Genomic DNA, 17,446 nt, shown 5'->3' with positions numbered 1-17,446 from the left:
GGTAGTGTTCTCTGGTAGAGAATAGGTCTTGTTGAAGGACGACTATCGGAGCTGTTTGTGCTGTTTCAAAAGGTATTTATACCAGTGGATAGTAGATTATCATAGATTATTTGGGAAGATGACGAGTCAACAAGTGAGGTGGCATGTGACCATCGTCATGGCGGCTCGGCGTTTCAGACGATCAGCCCCGATGGCGGTGGCGACATTTGCCCTGCGCCTCATTAACGTTGTCTTCCCCACACTTCAGGGACTCAACACCCTCTCCCCTCTTGGTAACACAAACACACGATGGCACCGGCCGCGGTGCATCTGCATAGACTGGTGGTCAAGAACGCGAAAGCGTTCAAGTAAGTTTGTCCTCATCTTACTAGGCAACCATATACTGACAACAGTTACAAGGGCCGCCTGGAAACATGCAGCGAAACTCGTACAGAAACAGTTACCTGAATCCGCACGACCTGCAGATGCAGTTCTTCAACCTATACTCGCTCGAAACGCTCCAAAGCATCCTCTTCACCGTATTGCCTACCTCAAGCAGAGCAAGGGCCGATGGTACACTACCCATAGCCTTATCGGCGCCGCCGTTAGACGGTTCACTACTTCGGCTGCACGCAATTCGGGAGTGAAGTATGACAAGGCTTCGTTCCCGAAGTCCCGTATCGGGAGTATCGCCATGGCACAGGCTGGCCGTGCCCCCTTTGCGTCTACCCTTCGCCCTAACCTCACGGGTGGTGCCTTGGGACGAACCGCGGGTGGTTATGGATGGGGCTCCGGCAGGACCGGAGGCGCTCGATACTTCTCGCATGGTCCTGCCACGCCTGCTCAGGTCATCAACAATGTCTCTCAAGCTGTGCGCGCCTTCCTTCTCGGTGGACAAAAGGCCCAGTTTGACGGGGTAAATCCCCACAATGGCGAGAAGCGGTTCAAGACTGTCTCGGCACTCCAAGATCAAGTCAACCGCACTTTGAACAAGGTTCCCAAGACTAACCCTGGCTCTTACATCAGCTTCAACATCAACCCTACCGTCACTGCTCTTACTCCCCTCAAGGCTGTCAAGGGCTTCGCCACTTTCGCTCAGGAGAAGGAGACCCTTAACACTGAGGGTCTCTTGGACACTCTCTCTGTCGATTTCTCGCGTGCGGTCAAAGAGTTGGCTGCAGTCTTGAAAGACTTACAACTGTTAGCTGCACTGGGAGATTTACCTATAACGTACGAAGACTCGGCGCTGAAGGTTCATTTTCCCGGCTGTGACGCGCAAACTGTCGAAACGATGTGCAACGACTTTGGGGTCTCGCGGGGCGTAGTCCACGAAGACGAAAGCTTCAACACGTTTGTAGGATCTGACGTGGCTTTGCTCTTCCCATTCGCGCCGAGCCAGACACCTTCAGAATGCTCCTTCTACCAGAAACCTGTTGCCGACCGCCAGCACATACAACCTAACATCGATTGGGCAAATATGCTTTCACCATCTGTAACAGATTCAGAAGGCTTTGCCACACCATCGGAGCATAGCTACGACCAACTGGACGACTTTATGACTGAGCCCAATCCATGGCTATCAGTCTCATCGCCTTCCGGGTACGAGAGCTTGCACACGAGTGAAGCCGAGGAGATGAACCTAGAAGCAAGCATGGAGTTTCCAGAAAGATACACGCCGCTTTGCGAGGTGAGATAGACGTTTGTCGAAGGACAGGCGGTGAACGACTGATGACATCTATATTTTTTTTGGCTTAGACTGCTGACATGGGCATTGACACCCACCTACCTGCTTTCCTTTGTACCTGATAAAGCTCAAATACCTACAATCAATACAAACACATTTTTCATTATTTCAATGACTGAACCCATATTCTACTACTGTCACAATTTTATAGGTCAATGTATGAGCTCGACAACAAAAGTCTCCAGCTAAGAACAAAGGCCATAATAGGGCGGAAGCGTGACATGCACATGTACATGCAAACGACCCGGAAGCCCAGTCCCGGATATGCGGTGCTAGCAGCAGTTGCCGGGGTGTGTGTGTTTTATTCCCGGATAATAACGTAACCGAAAACGGCCGGTGGCTTCTCCACTTTTTTACTGTATACAGGTAGGTTATGCAGAAACGGGATTTGGAAAAAGGAAGGCCGGTGCCATGTGCGATGACTCGATTGCCTTTTGCCGTACCGTCATCATGAAAAGCTACTTCCTTCCTTGCTTCTTTTTTCTTATTCTTTCCTCTAGCCTAGGTTTCTGAGAGAGAGAGAGAGCGGTGTTAATTGAGCAGCACTCAGTCGAATAATCATCGGTGTAATAAGGGAAGTTTTTTTTTTCGTTTTCGGGACGAATCTTTGCTGCAAGGGTCGATTACCTTATTTCCGGGGGCCGAGGCATAGGGGGAATAAAACGGGTTTGAAGGACGAGGGTAGGGCAACGAAGGAAAGAGAATAGAGAGAAAGAGAAAAGGGAATTTGAAAGGGGGAGAGATGGAGGAAAAGAGCTGGAGTGATGATGTTGGGGAGTCGGGAGTCGAAATCCATATCAACAACGGTGGTATCACTGCACTACCAAACGGGATGCTGGAAAAGCCACAAGAAGAAGAAGAAGCCAACAAGGCATTGCAATTGCAAGCACAGAAAACAAAAGATGACGAACCTCCCAACGGCGGCTACGGCTGGATCTGCGTGGCTGCCATCGCCACCCTAAACGGACATACCTGGGGCCTCAACTCGTCCTACGGCGTCTTCCTCGCCCACTACCTCTCGCACAATGTCTTCCCCGGCGCCACGCCCTTGCAATACGCCTTCGTTGGTGGCCTCTCCATTTCACAGGCTCTCATCGTTTCCCCCGTTGCCACCTTAACTACACGCTGCTTCGGCACACGAACCACTTTACTCATAGGTGTGGCGTTGGAAACGGCCTCGTTTATCGGCGCGAGCTTCGCGTCGCGGATCTGGCATTTGTTCCTCACGCAGGGGATTTGCTTTGGGTGGGGGATTGGGTTTCTATTTGTTGGGTCCGTGGGGATTACGCCGCAGTGGTTTACTACGCGGAGGTCGCTTGCGAATGGGTGTTCTGCGGCGGGATCTGGACTTGGTGGTTTGGTGTACTCGCTTGCTGCCCAGTCGATGATTCGGAGGATAGGCTTGCCTTGGGCGTTTCGTACGCTGGGACTTGTGGCGTTTGTGGCGAATACGGTTTGTGCTTTGTTGATTCGCGATCGGAACAAAGCGATTGGGAGTCGGCAGATTGGGTTTGATTATCGGCTTTTCCGCAAGGCGCAGTTTGGCGGGTTGTTGGGATTTGGGTTTTTGTCGATGCTGGGGTATGTAGTGCTGTTGTTTTCGCTGCCGAATTATGCGAGGACGGTGGGGTTGAGTGCGCAGCAGGGAAGTGTTATTGGGGCTATATTCAACTTGGGGCAGGCGATTGGGAGACCACCGATTGGGTATTTTTCGGATTCCATTGGGAGATTGAATATGGCGAGTAGCATGACGTTTCTGAGTGGGCTGTTTTGTCTGGTCATATTGATGTTTGCAAAGAGCTTTGGTGTACTCGTCTTTTACAGTCTGGTGGGTGGAATGGTAGCGGGGACATATTGGGCTGTGGCTGGTCCTATCACGACGGAAGTTATGGGTTTGAAGGATCTGCCGAGTGCGTTGAGTATCACTTGGTTGGTACTGGTCTTGCCTACTACCTGTACGTCTGCTCCTTTCTTTCCAAGGGAAACTTGACTAATGATGATGGGTAGTCTCTGAAGCCATTGGCCTGGAAATTGTCAAGTTCAATGGTGGCTCTTATACCGGTGCCATCATGTTTACTGGGTGGATGTATATCGGTGCGGCCGTCTTCTTGTGGCTGGTGCGAGCGTGGAAGATTGGCGAGGACGAAGAGCTGGCGGCTGGGGCTGAGAAGAATGATGATGGCTCTGCAGCTGGCGTCGGGACTGCGAATGGAAAAAGTCCTTTTATGACGAGGATGTTCATGATTAAGAAGGCCTGATCAAGCTGGGACGTAGAACATAGAGGGCATGCATGTATGTATTTCCATAGTTGACCCGGCGTGGGCAAAGCTTATTTTCCTCTTTCATGCGGACTTGGATGTTCACATTGTACAGGTGGTGAGTTGGGAGGGAACAGGAGCCCGCACTTGATACGTGGGAATCTGCAAAAAGTGCTTTTGTGTCTGAGCATGTTCCAAAGGAGGTCGAAGGTTTAAGCGCCAAGGCCTTCAGCGCCCAAACGATACTTCGGTTGCAAAAAAGCAAATCCGTAGTACTAAGGACGCGAGTCTTTGGTAGCACCGTCAGCGGCCCAGGTATCCTTGCATGGCAATACTAGCTCCCGTCGCCGTCTTACCACTAGCCGGGTCCCCTATTTGAGCGCCCATTAAAGGATGCGGGTTGTGGCTGAAGAGAAGCTCGAGACAGTCGCTAGAATCAATGGTCAGACGGTGTATCTGGTGGTGCCGATGGCGAAGAAAAAAGTGAAGCGACTGGAGGGGTCGAGGTTGAGGTTGGAGCCCAGTGCCCAGTGCCCAGTCGTTCGCTCCCATATGCCCGCTGACGCACATCAGTCATGTCATTCGGGCACGTGATTGGCCGCAATAGTGCAAAGTCCCAAAGTCCCCTGCTGCTGGGACACGTCTAATTGTCCTAGTGGCCACGGGATGACCTCAAGACGCGTCGTGACTTTTTTATTGCTGGGTTGTGGGTCGGGTCGGGACGGCTTCTATCCAAGTCGGTATGTTTGTGTTTGTACGTACTGTGTAGTAGTCAGTATATCGCCATGTACCTACTTGGGTGTTTGCATGAACCCAGCCGGTGTTGCCGACACCTTCAGCAGCGCGCATTTCTGCTAATTACCGGGCGCAATATAAGTATAGAATGGCACGGACGAGGCTTTGCAGGCGTCGGGGCGCGTTCATCACATGTGGGTTGGGTTGGGCGGAGCGCCCATTGGCCCCTGATGCGACTGTGCCAACTGGCACTCCGCCCGCTAACTCGAGCCTGGCCTTAGTCTCGTCGCTCTCCTGTCCTCGTCTGTCCGTGTCCGCACTTTCGTCGACGACGAACTTTGGCACGCCTTCGACTGCCATTCTTCTTCTTCTTCATCCGTCGTCTGCCTGCTGCCACGGGATGTTCTCTTCTCCTGTCGTCTCCAGACCCGCTCTTGCCCACCTCATGTCGTTCTTTTAGCTTCTTTGCTCCGTCTCCCTTTCCTTGTTCCATATACCTAATCATACTGCCTCCACTCCGCCTTCGCCCCTCCTGCGCTCGAGACTCTCTCCGGTACGCGTTCCTCTGCCCCGAGCAATCGACTACCGCCCCATAGAGCACTTGGGCCCATTGTTTCAACGCGTTTGGCTTTCGGGGAGAAAAGACGAAGAAAATCAAACCCAAAAAAATAGCAGCAGTGGCAGCTCGCTCGAGTTGCGGGAACGCCTTGGAGTGAGAGATCCTTGAATGCAAGCTAGACGGACGCCCTCCCCTTCGCTGCCGCCGCCCTCCTCTCCCCCAACAGCTCCCCACTACCTAGGCGAGCCCTCGACTCCGTCCGACGATCGTGAACCAGTCTCGCCGACTTGGACTGCCCCATCCCCGTCTCGCACGCTAGGGCATTCGAGCCCAGAGCTGCCTCTCCTTCCCTCCTTCTCCGTACTAGGCAATCCCCCCCGCACACCATCCACCGCTGCGAGGCGCGAGCGAACCGACACTTCGTACTACACGGCAAGCTGGGGCAGTCCGTACCGACACCCTCCGCCAACCTTCGACCTTGGCCGTCAAGTCTCGGCTAATTTTGGCAGCGACGACTTTGACGAGGAACCCTCTGGTCTCCAGTTTGGCCTTGACCATCTGCTCCCGTCGCGACTAGATCTCGAGGCCGACTCGCCCAACAGGTTCAACCTCGAGCATCTCATCCCCTCTTTGGACCGCAACGTATCGCCGAACCGCTTTACGCTCGAGCATCTAATTCGATCTCGCCTGCCCAGCCTCGACCCTCTGACAAGAGAAGAACGGGAATCTGGCAGCACTCCTCGACCATCTGATTCGAACCCTACATCGGAAGAGTGGGTTCAACGGTTTCTCGAGGAGCGTTGGAATCGCGAGACAAACGACTGGCGGAGCAACGACAGTGATACCGAAGGATCAGCGGGCGATCAGGACATACCATTCGTCCCCCCACCGAAGCGAGGCCACCAAGCCAGAAACAAAAACAAGACACTGAACCAGCAGGACTTCTGGCGCCACTTTAGCAAGGACCAGAAGGAAGCACTGGGCAAGATGATGGCCTCCAAATACGCGGAACCTGAGCCCGCGGGTTCCCAAAGGCAAACTTCAGGCTCCCAGACAAATGGACACAGCGTATCGGGCGAGAAGACGCCGATTCCAACACCTTCAAAAGCAACCCAGCCAGCGAATGAGACCCCTGCCAAGATGGGCAATGGTGATACCGCAAAGCTGCCAGACCAGGAATCGTCGACAAGCAGGCCAACCTCCAGCACCCAGGCAAGCTCATTCCTTGCTCCCCCAAATACTGCGCCTGCGCATCCGAGAATGCGTAAGAAGGTGATTGTGAAAGGAAAGGGTTGCATCATCTCTATACCGCGCGATATTCCTAGAGGCAACCCAGGCTATCCTCCTAAGCCAATGAGTGAAGAAACCGTCAACGCGAAGCTTAGGCAACTCGAGCAGCAAGGCTACGATATCCGGGGCTTCAGCACCGGCGGCCAGGAGACACATAACAGAGCCATCTGGCCAATAGAAGCTGATGTACAAGCAGAGCGTGCCAATTCGGGTTCGAAATTCAAAGTACGCGTATCTAAGGAATCGGAATGGAAAGACTACCAGAACTCTTTGCTCGAGGCAAAGCTTGCAGCACTCGGTGTCAGCATGGGCGGCGAGGAAGACATAGCTCTTCCTCTTTCACGCCAGACATCCTCGCAACAACATCCAGGAACGGTCTTCTCTCCACCTCTGCCTACCTCATCTGCTGGTAGCGCCCGCATGGCTAGGCCTGGCAGCATCGCATCAATTGGGTTCCCATACGTCCCGTCTCCTGGACACATGTCACGGCAGTCGATTGCTTCTCCTGCGGCTTTTGGAAACCCTCGTGCAAACATGCATATGCATCGTCATTCCACTTTTGGGTCGCCTGCCAACTTCGCTCAACATGGTTATTCACCTTCGGGTACATGGTCACCAAGTGGTTACTTCAATGCTCAGGATGGTCGCACCGCATCTCCTGCTCTTGCAATGAACCGTCCAGATCTGGCTGAGCTCATCTCGCCCCGCTCGCCATTTGGTATGGGCCAGCAGATGCCTATCACACCAACGCAGAGACACGATTTCCAGCTACAGATGCAAATGCAGCAGCAGCAACTTCAGGCCCAGCTTCTTCAACAACAACAGCAGCAGCAGCAGCAACAAGTCCTTAGTATGCGACCCGCATCCACGCTTGCTGAAGTACCTGAGGACGAGGATGAGGAAGACGAAGTACCGCCCATGAAGCACGCCACTCAAACCAAGACTGAGATTGCTGTACCCACTCCCCGGGGCCATCGTCACAACATTAGCGAGAACCTGGAACGCGAGGCAGCTAACGAAGAGTATCACTTGGAAGAGGCCATTGATAAGCAGTTTGCCGAAGGTGGAGACTTTAGTACGGAGCCAGAGACTAATGTCCCATTGAAGCATTCCAATGCTGTGGCCAAACCCAAGTGGGAGGAATCTCGACCAATCTTGCACCAGCCTCAGCCACACAGCAGGACTCACTCGCTCGCACAATCGCAAAACCCCGTCTCCTTTTCGTTCCCAGCACAACAGACACCTGCTTCCGACAGCGACGGCGCGCGTACGAACCTTTCAGAAAACACCAATCCCAGTTTGGAAGATGGAGAGGTCCGCAGCGCCGACCAGGGCTCTGTGCAGCATTCCAAGGCGCCCTCGCAAGTCAGCAATTCTTGGAAAGACAACAAGTTCGCCTTCAACAAGCCTGCATCCTCCACGCACAGCAAGCATACCTCGCGCTCTTCCATTTCGAAGCTCAATGTCGAAGCCAAGGAGTTCAAGTTCAACCCGGCAGCGTCCTTCAGCCCTGGATCTTTCTCGTCCGGCTTCAGCTTCGCACCTGCCGTCAAGCCACCTGCGGAGCAAAGTGTCCATCAGACAAACAAGACGAGCATGGACGGAATGGCCAACTTCAATGCCTCTGTGCCCGCGTTCAAGCCAGAGGCACCCACGTTCAAGCCAGACGCCCCTGCGTTCAAGCCTACTTCAAATGGCTTCGACTTCTCAAGTCCGCCATCATTCAAGCCCGATGCGCCTGTATTCAGTCCTGGAGGGTCGACATTTGATCCCAACAAGACCGCTCCTGCACCAACGAGCTTCTCCTCCAAGATCTTTGGAGATGTCAACATCTCTGCTAATGATATCATCAAGCCAGCTACCCGCTCCAAGGCTGTTCCTATTGTCAGGCCGGATAACACGCGTCAGCCAACGCCCAAAGAGCAGGAAGACCGTATGGATGAAGCTGGCCGGCCCATGCAAGCTGATGGTCGCGAGAAACGTGTGCGTCGTGATCGCGCTGACGGTGACGACGTGCCCAAGTTTGCTCTTCAGCCAATCCTCGCCTCGCAGCCTTTGGCGGAAGTCAAGGAGCCGAATGCTATCACTGTGGATGCCAAGGTTACACGCGAGAGCCCTGCTGAAGACAAGGAGAACCGCTCGCCCGACAGCAAGCAGGCTAAGATCAAGTCAAAGACTCCGTCACCGCAGCCCCAACAGCAGGATACAAGGCCATTTGAGCCCATTTCCCCTGCTCCTGGAAGTGAGCAAGGCGCAGACGAGGAGACACATGCTAGTGACATACCCACTCCCACCACTGAGGAACCCGAACCAACGACCAAGAAACATAGCCACAAGAGCACTCTCTCCGCCAATGCCAAACCGTTCGAGTTCAAGCCCCAGTTCAGCAACGCTGGCTACGATTTTGGTTTCCACGTTACAAAGCCTTCTCAAGCCGAGGAACCTGCGAAGGCTCGGCTATCGCCTGCAAGGATTACTAGCAGGAGCCCAGCAACTACTTACCGACCCAGCGATGACGGTTCATTCAAGACGGCCATGGAGTCTGGCAGACAGACCCGTTACCGTGAGAACGAGAGCGTTGATTTCGATAATATCGGCGAGGCTTCGTTTAACGACATTGATGCAGTCATGAAGCATATGGACGGAGAGGGCTCGGACTTTGGCGTCGAGCGTGATGAGACATCTTGGGATCACTCCTCTCCCCAGAGGACGCCACACGTGTTTGAGCGCCACGACCTGCAGCCAAACTTCAAGCTGCGTAGTGACGCACCTAGCCCCAGCCCCCGCCGGGGATTCATTCCCGGTCCCGCAGCATCAACGCTGGATCCGTTTGACAGTGAGAGGGCTGCGCTTTCGTACCAGTCTCCTGTGCGTGAGGTGAACAACGTTGATGACGGACATCTCAGCGACTGGGATGATGATGGCCTGTTGAGCGAGGACGAGAACAAGGTCCAGACGCGCAGTGGCTTCTTCGACAAACACGTTGATGAGCTTATGGGTCGTCTCCTGCAAGACCGTCTTAGCCCGCTGCAGCAAAACTTGCAAGGCATCCAGCAAGCACTTGTAGCCATGACACAACGCACGCGACGTGGGCGTCGCAGCATGTCTACCAGCGAACGTCTGGACAGCGATGCAGATGATGAAGACGATGAGATTGGTACTGAGGCAGACTACCGCAACAGATCTCGAGGCAAAGACAAGAAGCTGGAGAAGATCAGGTCGATCGTCATGGACGCACTTGAGGTGCACCAATCACAGATCACATCGTTGCCGGTGCCGGTACCAGTAGCGGAACCAATCATCCCTGAGAAAATCAGGGACATTGTCACCGATGTCATCACACAACACCAGCCACCTGTGCAACACGTCGAACCTATTTCTGTTGACCAGATTCGCGCTATTGTTCAGGATGCCATCGCTTCGAGCAAGGCAGCACCAGAGTATCCCACCGAGACTCTCAAGGCCGAAGACGTCCGATCCATTCTTGCCGACATGCTCGCGTCTCATGCTCCTCAGCCTGTGAGGCCTGACGACATCAGGTCGATTGTTATGGAGGCGTTCGAGACTCACGCTCCTCAGCCATTGCCGGCACCAGTTCCTGAGCAAATCTGGCCAGATGACCTCAAGGCCATTGTCGCAGAAGCGATTGCGTCTTCTCACACCCCGCCTCCGCCGGCACACACTGCGGATTCTGTCCAGCCGGACTTGATCCGCTCCATCGTAACCGAAGCATTGGCATCTCAGAAGCCTGCCGCCACTCTAGAGGCACCTGTCAATATTCCCCAGCCATCGCTTGAAATGTCTGAGATGTACCAGATTATTGGTAGCCTCAAGGCTTCTATTGCGCAGACCACCAGTCATCACCTGCAAGCTGAAGACGTTCGTGAGCTCATCGACGATGCTTTCAAGCGTCAGAACATGGAGACTGCGAAGCTCGAGGAGTCCAAAGCTATCCAAGAGAGGGATGCACGCATCGCCGACCTCGAGGACATGCTCAAGGAGGCTACTCTTCGCTTTGATACCGAGGCCGAAGCGCGCAAGGCTCTTGAGGCCCGTGAAGTCGACTCTGCTCGCCTTCTCAAGGTTACTGAGGAAGAGCTTACCCTTCTCCAGCAAGCCGCTCGTGACGATGAGAGGAAGATTCGTTCTCTGACAGAGGAACGTGATGATCTTCGCCGTAGTTTCGATACTCTCAAGAGTAACGAAGATGTATTCCGTGACAGGATTTCCACACTTGACGGCGAGAATGAGCGGCTCAAGCTTACAAATATTGCTTTGGAAAGCTCTGAAGAGGACCTTAAGAAGAAGCTGGATTCTGTTACCGCTGAGAACGAGGCACTGACATTTACACTGGAAGAGCACCGCCTCTCTGCCAATAAGTGGCGTGGCGACCTCCAGGTAGCCCACGAGGAAGCAGAGCAGCTCCGCAAGGCCATCGGCGAGTCACGTTTCCAGGCCGAAGAGGCTACTCGTGTCCGTGAGTCTATGCGTGTCAAGTTTGAGAAACTCCAGCAAGATATGGTTGCTGCCTCCCAGCAGGTTGCAGCTGAACGCGCTCAATGGCAGAAGAACGAGGAGGCATCTGCAAGCAAGTACGAGGTCCTTAGCGCACGTATTGAGGCTGAAGGTCGCACACGCGAGCGTCTTGAGAGAGAGCTCGAGCGCCTTGAGACTCAGGAGCGTGAGGGTATGAAGCTCAGGTTCCACCTCGAACAAACCCAGAAGCACAACTCCAGGCTAGAGGAGACTATCCAACAGCTGAGGAAGGAGACTGTGGAGCACCAGAGGAACGCTGAGCGCTACGAGCGCGACATGCGTGAAGCGAGGGACGCTGCTCACGTTGAGATCCGCCGCACCCGTGTGCTCATGGAGGCCGATATCGATGCCGCCAACAACCAGGTCAACATTGTTCGCCACGAGCTCGAGAGCGAAATCAACCGTGTCCGTGCCGAGCTGGACCAAGTTCGCATGGACGCAGATACTGCCAAGGAGAAGCACGAGCTTGACTTGGAGGCAGCCTCTGATGCCAAGAAGCAAGCGGTTCAAGAAGCGATCGAGAAGCAGAAACTCAGCATGCAAGAACAGCAGCGTGCGTTTGAGCGTCAACTTGCGCACGTCAAGCACGAGCATGCTCGTGCTCTCGAGTTTGCACGTGAAGACAAGGATCGCGCTGAGGCCTTCCACAATGACAAGCTTGCTTTGGCTGACTCCAAGCTCGACCACTTCAAGGACAAGATCTCCCTGTTGGAAGAGAAGCTACAGGTTGCAAAGGAAGCTGCCAATGCTGCGGTTGCCGCTGCTTCCAAGTCACCAACCTCTTCTTCCTTTGGTCTAAGCAGCTCTGACAAGATTTCCACCCAAGCACTGCGCGAATCCATTGCTGTTCTACAAGAGCAATTGCAAGAGCGTGAGGGACGTATCGAGTCGCTTGAGCAGCAACTCGAAGAGGTTGATACTGAGGCACCAGCCAAGCTCAAGGAGCGCGAGACCGAGATCAACTGGCTACGTGAGCTCCTCGGTGTACGTGTGGATGATCTGAACGACCTGATCACCGCTTTGGCTCAGCCAACTTTCGATCGTGAGACTGTTCGTGACGCCGCAATTCGCATCCGCACAAACTTGCAGATGGAGCAGTCAGAGAAGGAGCGCCTCATTTCTGGTGGACAGCAGTCCTTCCCCACGCTCAGCACGTTGTCCAACTTTGCCTCACCCAAGGCAGTCCAGCTTGCTGCTGCCATTGGCAACTGGCGCAAAGGCCGTGGAGAGGCTACCTCCGCCCTTGCGGGAAAGTCTACCACCGCACAACGCACCCAAACACCATCGCGGCCCCAATCTCACTCCGCACAGTCCTTTCTCTCCGGCCTCATGACGCCGCCAACCTCCAACATGCGCCGTAACCTCGAAGTTCCTTCCGCTTCTCAGCGCCCACAAGACGCCCGCTCGAACTCGATGAGCTCGCACGCGTCGACTGAAGTTGGTTTCCCTGTTCTTGGAAAGCAGCCCCGCACACCACCTCTAATGAGGAAGCAGGCTTATGACCAAGACGCGGACATGGAGCCATGGAGCGAGAGTGGCTTCTACGAAGACGAAAGCGCCATTGAAGAAGGTGAACTCACGCCTTTGGCGCTCAACTTTGGAAGGGAACTCAGGCAATGAGCCTGTCCCCAACCTGATTCAAACTGAGCAAACCTTATCATTTCCTTTGTCAAATTTCCTTTCCCCTGTTTTAGCTCGTAAGAGCGTCCAATCCTTTCTTTACGTATACTTTTGGTTCTCAATTTTCCTTGTGCGTGTGCGCAGGAAGAAAGACTGCTGCCATCTATCTCATGTACCTAATGCTTGCTTTTATGCGATTTTCCTATGATCACACCATCTTCTTTTTTTATCGAAAGGCTGGATATTAGAGAGAGAGATATACCCCTCAAGACTGCCCCAGATTTCCTTCATTTCCCTCCAACCCTTTGTTTTTCTTGTAATAGCAAATTGTAAGCACGCCCCATTCTTCTACTTTCTTAGTTTCCTATGTTTCTGTAGGAGGAGTCTAGGGATCATGGTAACGGTGCAGAATGGACCGATCACGGTCTCACTAGATTTACTTAGGGAGTAGGCGTCAGAAATTGAACACCCAATCTTTCTTTATTACATACTAAATGCTTGAATCTGTGAAGGTGGTGTGAGACTTGGGGCCTGTTGAAAGACTTCAAGAGGGTTTATGATCCAGACTGATATGGTGGTGGACATAGACTATGCGGAAATCTCATGAGAACCTTTCGCTTTGATAATGAAACATTTTTAGAAAAGAATGATCCTTGAAAGTACATGTATGAAGTGAAATTATCCCTTTTGATTTTCTTACAAGCATGCCCCAAATTTCATCATGCCGCATTCCTTCCCTCCTCCTCCTTCTCCTCCAACATCCGCGCCTGACCTAATCCACAAGTCCTGCACAAATGAACCCCGAACCCCGAACATGTCATACCCTCACGTCCACAACCACTTCCTACACTTCTCCGTCCCACAAAGACACGGAATCGCGTCGTCGCCCGGCTCATCCATCTCATCCATCTCATCCCCCTCATCCTTATCTAGATAGTCAAACGTAAGCTCCTCTCCCCTCGGAATAAACCTGCACGCAAAGAATGCAATGTCGTAAATCCTAACATCGTGCCGATTATAACTAACCGTATACTGGCGACAGTTCGGGTCGCAAGAATGATTGATGAATTTTGTCGGACCCCCCATGAACTCTCCGTCGACAACATATAAGTCTTTGTCCTCTAGGCCCTCTGATTCCTTGAACTTGTCTAAGGAGTAAAGGTAGGATGCTTTTGCTTTGGATGACGAGTTTTCGCGACGCGTAGCTTCAGCGTCGGTGATGATTTCACCGCGATACGTATCGATGAACTGGCCCTTATGCAAGTCCTCGGTGCAACGCAGACCCCATCCGCGACCGTCTGCCGCACGGAAGATTTCGACTTCAACTTGCCGACCAAACTGCACGTTTTTGTTGCGGCAGTAGCGACCACAGGCGCACTTGTCGTTGCATTCGTAGACAGGGTTGCGTGAGTCGAGGTAGAAGGGGACGAGGCAGCCTGTACGCTCGCGTTTGGTGCCCGCGGCGTAGTATGGGAATTTTTTGGGAAGTCCCATTGTTGAGAGGCCGTTGGCGAGGGCATGTTGGTACTCGGTCATTTGGGTCTGGGACAGCTTCGATTCGTTGACCGCAGCGTACTCGAGGCAATCACATTTCTGTGTGTATTCACAACCTATGTCGCGGCCCATGTGCGGGGAGCAGGACTGGCAGCCTGTTTGCGTCTCGGGGGGTGCGCGGATAACGCCTGGGCGAAGGATGTAGTCTGAGACGTAACGGAAGCGGAGGGAGGGGGTGGAGGAATCTATGAGGTTGACTAGTTTTATGGGTTTGCTGTCTTTGCCGGTTACCTTAGAGAGTCGTTGGACATACTCGTTGCGGATGTATGCTAGTGCTTTGTCGACACTAGATCTTTGTGCGGTTTGCTTCATTTCTGATGTTGGGACGCTGTGGATGTCAAGGTGTAGTACATCTGTCCCTGTAGACGGACGACAGAAGATATAGCCATGCTCGTCGGTATCTATCACCCCGTTGTAAACATCAGGTGGAGATGAATGTGGAGGTGGAGGTGTTGCTGTCGGAGACGGAGAGAAAGACGGCGTCTGGGATCCATGGTGTGCTTGGTAAAGGTAAGGATCAAACGGCGAAGATCGGCGTTCATCCTCCAGGCCACTGTCTGGTGTTTTACGCTTCTTTACTGTAGGTTGCACTTGTTCAAGTGATTCCATAGACCTGAGGGGTGACATTAGAGACGTTTTTTCACATAACTAGGCTGTACTGCATACTTCTCTCTCACTTCGAGATAATCTTGCACATGTTCGAGACATCGTAAGAGTTCTTTGATCGAATGCCAGCTCAGCGGTGCTTGATCTGATGCATCATCGGTGTTCCACCGGACTAGGTATTGTTCGTCCTAGATGTACCCTGTCAGCCAGTTGCGCATAAACCATCTAGGACAAAACACTTACATCCCTTTGCACGCGATTTGAGACTATCGAGTGAACCTAGTAATAATAGACTTATTAGTATGTGTCAGGAAACTGGTGTTGGTGTGCTTACGTGATCGACGAGGACGCGCCGCCTCGTATAGCCATTTGATGGTATAACGACCATGGGCGGCATTCCAGTAGTGAAACTACATCGCGTTAGACCTCTCTAGATACGCAGGGGTTGTTTCTAGCATAGATATGGCGAGTAGGTATGATTACGCCGCATGGTCATGTTTAGGGGCACCGCAAGGTAATAGCTAGAGAGTAAGCAAACTTACAGGTGATAGAAAAGCTTGGCAAGACTTCCTCTTTCTACTCTAGCCGTGGTAAATATTAAACTTAATTTTTTTAAAGGGTTGAAAGTGTAGTAGGTAGAGGTTAGAATTCACTAAAGTGCGGTAGGCAGAAGTGTCGCGTGTTTATTAGCGCTTTAGCGTGTTCTGTGGGTCTTATCTCCGCGCTAGTCGCTTAGTCAGCTGGTGCATTCTTCTAGATATAAGAATTCACTCTAATTATTACATAATAAGTAAGTGGCTTTGTTTAAAACCTAATACTATGCCGCTTTAAGCTTCCTATATATACTATAGTTATTTAGTTTATGCTCTATTCTTATCATCGTGAAATAGAACGCTTTATCTATTTTAATTCCTCCACTATGTTGTAACAGACACATCTGCACTAAGCTTTGCTTGCGCGGTCCCTTCACTGCCTTTGCCAGTGCGTCTCCTTCAAGCAATGCGTCATTCGCTACCGTTCTCACCCCAGTGTTGCCCTAGTCCTGTTTAGGCTACAGCTTATAGTAAAGCAACATTACTCTAGACTTCGGCCTATCTGCGGCGAATATTTGAGCATGTGCATATACATCCCGTAGGCTACTAGGCAAACACAAGCCACGTCTATGCATGTTAGCATCCCTGCGTGGTAGTTGTGCGATAAATTAGACATTTAGGTTTCTGAAATCATCAGCTTTGCTTTAATCAATCTAATATTTCCACATGGAAGGCTATTCATCTGTATCGCTGTATAATAAAACGCACTCAACGTGTTTAGAAACAATGGTTGCTCCTCTTTTCTACCTCTTTTTAAGGCAAAGTTCGATTATCGGTACTGTATGGCGCTAATCCTAAAGTGGCACCCTTATCGATAACCGTGTTAGCTCTGCAACCCCAAAAAAAGTTCCGCGCGCATCTTGAACTCCACCTAAGTACACCAGCAATACCCTCAGTTCGCACAGCATGACTTCGGACGCGCAAAACAACCCCTTTATCAGGAACCTTGCCTCGAGCGGTATGCATATCAGACATATTGAAATCCTGTCAGCAATAGACTGACGTTTGCGACAGACAAGAAAGTTCGCGACCAGGCACTCGACGCCTTGAAACAATACCTTGGCGCACAGTCTGAAATCTCGGAACTCGATCTCCTAAAGCTATGGAAAGGGCTATTCTACTGTACGTATCATAAAAGTGGTCATCCGGACGAGAGACTTCAGATGTCTCCGTGATCAGCCAGGCGACAGGGCTAAGACAGTTTTTATAGGCTTGTGGATGCAAGACAAACCCACCCTTCAGCAGCGCCTTTCCCGCGACCTCGCATCTCTCGTCTCTACCCTCCGTACGCCAGTAGTTCTGCCATTCATCCGCGCCTTCTTCCTTACCATGTCTCGCGAGTGGGGCCATATTGAAGCACTAAGACTCGACAAATACCTCTACCTGATCCGTCAATACGTCAATGCATCATTCGCATTCCTCAGTCGGAACAAGTGGAAGAAGAGCTTATTGAAACAATGGAACAGCATCATGGAAGAGATGCCTTTGGAATGCAAGAACATGAGGATTCCCAATGGGCTCAGATATCATGTCATGGATGTTTGGGTTGATGAGCTTGAGAACGTTGAGGGCGATGAATGGGAAAAGGACGAAAATAAGGAGACGCTAGAAACGCTGGTAGAGCCAATCGAGAGTATGGCGAAGAACGGAAACTTGAAGCCGTTAAGAAATGCGGCGAAGGAGTGTCTCGCTGATGAAAGGTTAAGAGCTTGGAGAGGGCAAGAAGCTGAAGTCGCAAGCGAGCCTGAAGAAGAGGATGAGGAAGCAGAGTGGGGAGGTTTTGCAGACTAAAGAGCCATTTCATTGGCACCTCGAGCATCACAATCGATTTCAGCGCGGCGTTTATGGGTATTTAGCCTTTGCAAATACAACACGAAAAAGCACTAGATTTGGAAGTCTTGAATCAACACGCGAAATGCACCGAAACTCCGCAACGAGACCAAGCGCCATCATGAGCGGAACCCTTTATTCA

At 52.2% G+C, this 17,446-nt stretch overlaps 6 protein-coding genes across 6 annotated transcripts; 4 read left to right on the top strand and 2 right to left on the bottom strand.

The window, feature by feature from the left end:
* Positions 1 to 288: 288 nt before the first annotated feature.
* Positions 289 to 1,675, top strand: COCMIDRAFT_35949 (uncharacterized protein; the record flags this gene model as incomplete). Its single annotated transcript, XM_007688847.1, has 2 exons — positions 289 to 347; positions 400 to 1,675. 2 exons carry the CDS (start codon positions 289 to 291, stop codon positions 1,673 to 1,675), a joined length of 1,335 nt encoding a protein of 444 aa, XP_007687037.1.
* Positions 1,676 to 2,555: 880 nt separating this feature from the next.
* Positions 2,556 to 3,981, top strand: COCMIDRAFT_92794 (uncharacterized protein; the record flags this gene model as incomplete). Its single annotated transcript, XM_007688876.1, has 2 exons — positions 2,556 to 3,678; positions 3,731 to 3,981. The coding sequence occupies 2 exons, from the start codon at positions 2,556 to 2,558 to the stop codon at positions 3,979 to 3,981; spliced, it is 1,374 nt and encodes a 457-aa protein (XP_007687066.1).
* A 443-nt stretch (positions 3,982 to 4,424) lies between these two features.
* COCMIDRAFT_92820 (uncharacterized protein) lies at positions 4,425 to 5,088 on the bottom strand (the record flags this gene model as incomplete). The annotated part of the gene is made up of 2 exons (XM_007688875.1): positions 4,425 to 4,526; positions 4,969 to 5,088. Coding segments are annotated over 2 exons (222 nt in total), but the record flags the coding sequence as incomplete, so codon positions are not given.
* A 355-nt stretch (positions 5,089 to 5,443) lies between these two features.
* Positions 5,444 to 12,721, top strand: COCMIDRAFT_4493 (uncharacterized protein; the record flags this gene model as incomplete). Its single annotated transcript, XM_007688825.1, has 1 exon — positions 5,444 to 12,721. One exon carries the CDS (start codon positions 5,444 to 5,446, stop codon positions 12,719 to 12,721), a length of 7,278 nt encoding a protein of 2,425 aa, XP_007687015.1.
* An 825-nt stretch (positions 12,722 to 13,546) lies between these two features.
* Positions 13,547 to 15,278, bottom strand: COCMIDRAFT_92785 (uncharacterized protein; the record flags this gene model as incomplete). The annotated part of the gene is made up of 4 exons (XM_007688874.1): positions 13,547 to 14,888; positions 14,942 to 15,069; positions 15,125 to 15,160; positions 15,216 to 15,278. The coding sequence occupies 4 exons, from the start codon at positions 15,276 to 15,278 to the stop codon at positions 13,547 to 13,549; spliced, it is 1,569 nt and encodes a 522-aa protein (XP_007687064.1).
* A 1,102-nt stretch (positions 15,279 to 16,380) lies between these two features.
* Positions 16,381 to 17,265, top strand: COCMIDRAFT_92784 (uncharacterized protein; the record flags this gene model as incomplete). The annotated part of the gene is made up of 3 exons (XM_007688873.1): positions 16,381 to 16,432; positions 16,489 to 16,596; positions 16,685 to 17,265. The coding sequence occupies 3 exons, from the start codon at positions 16,381 to 16,383 to the stop codon at positions 17,263 to 17,265; spliced, it is 741 nt and encodes a 246-aa protein (XP_007687063.1).
* Between the last annotated feature and the right edge of the window lie 181 nt (positions 17,266 to 17,446).

This window comes from Bipolaris oryzae (assembly GCF_000523455.1).
Source record: "Bipolaris oryzae ATCC 44560 unplaced genomic scaffold scaffold_48, whole genome shotgun sequence".
Taxonomy (NCBI): Eukaryota; Fungi; Ascomycota; class Dothideomycetes; order Pleosporales; family Pleosporaceae; genus Bipolaris; species Bipolaris oryzae.
The sequence above is the reverse complement of the archived record's forward strand: the minus strand, read 5'-3'. Positions and strand labels throughout refer to the sequence as shown.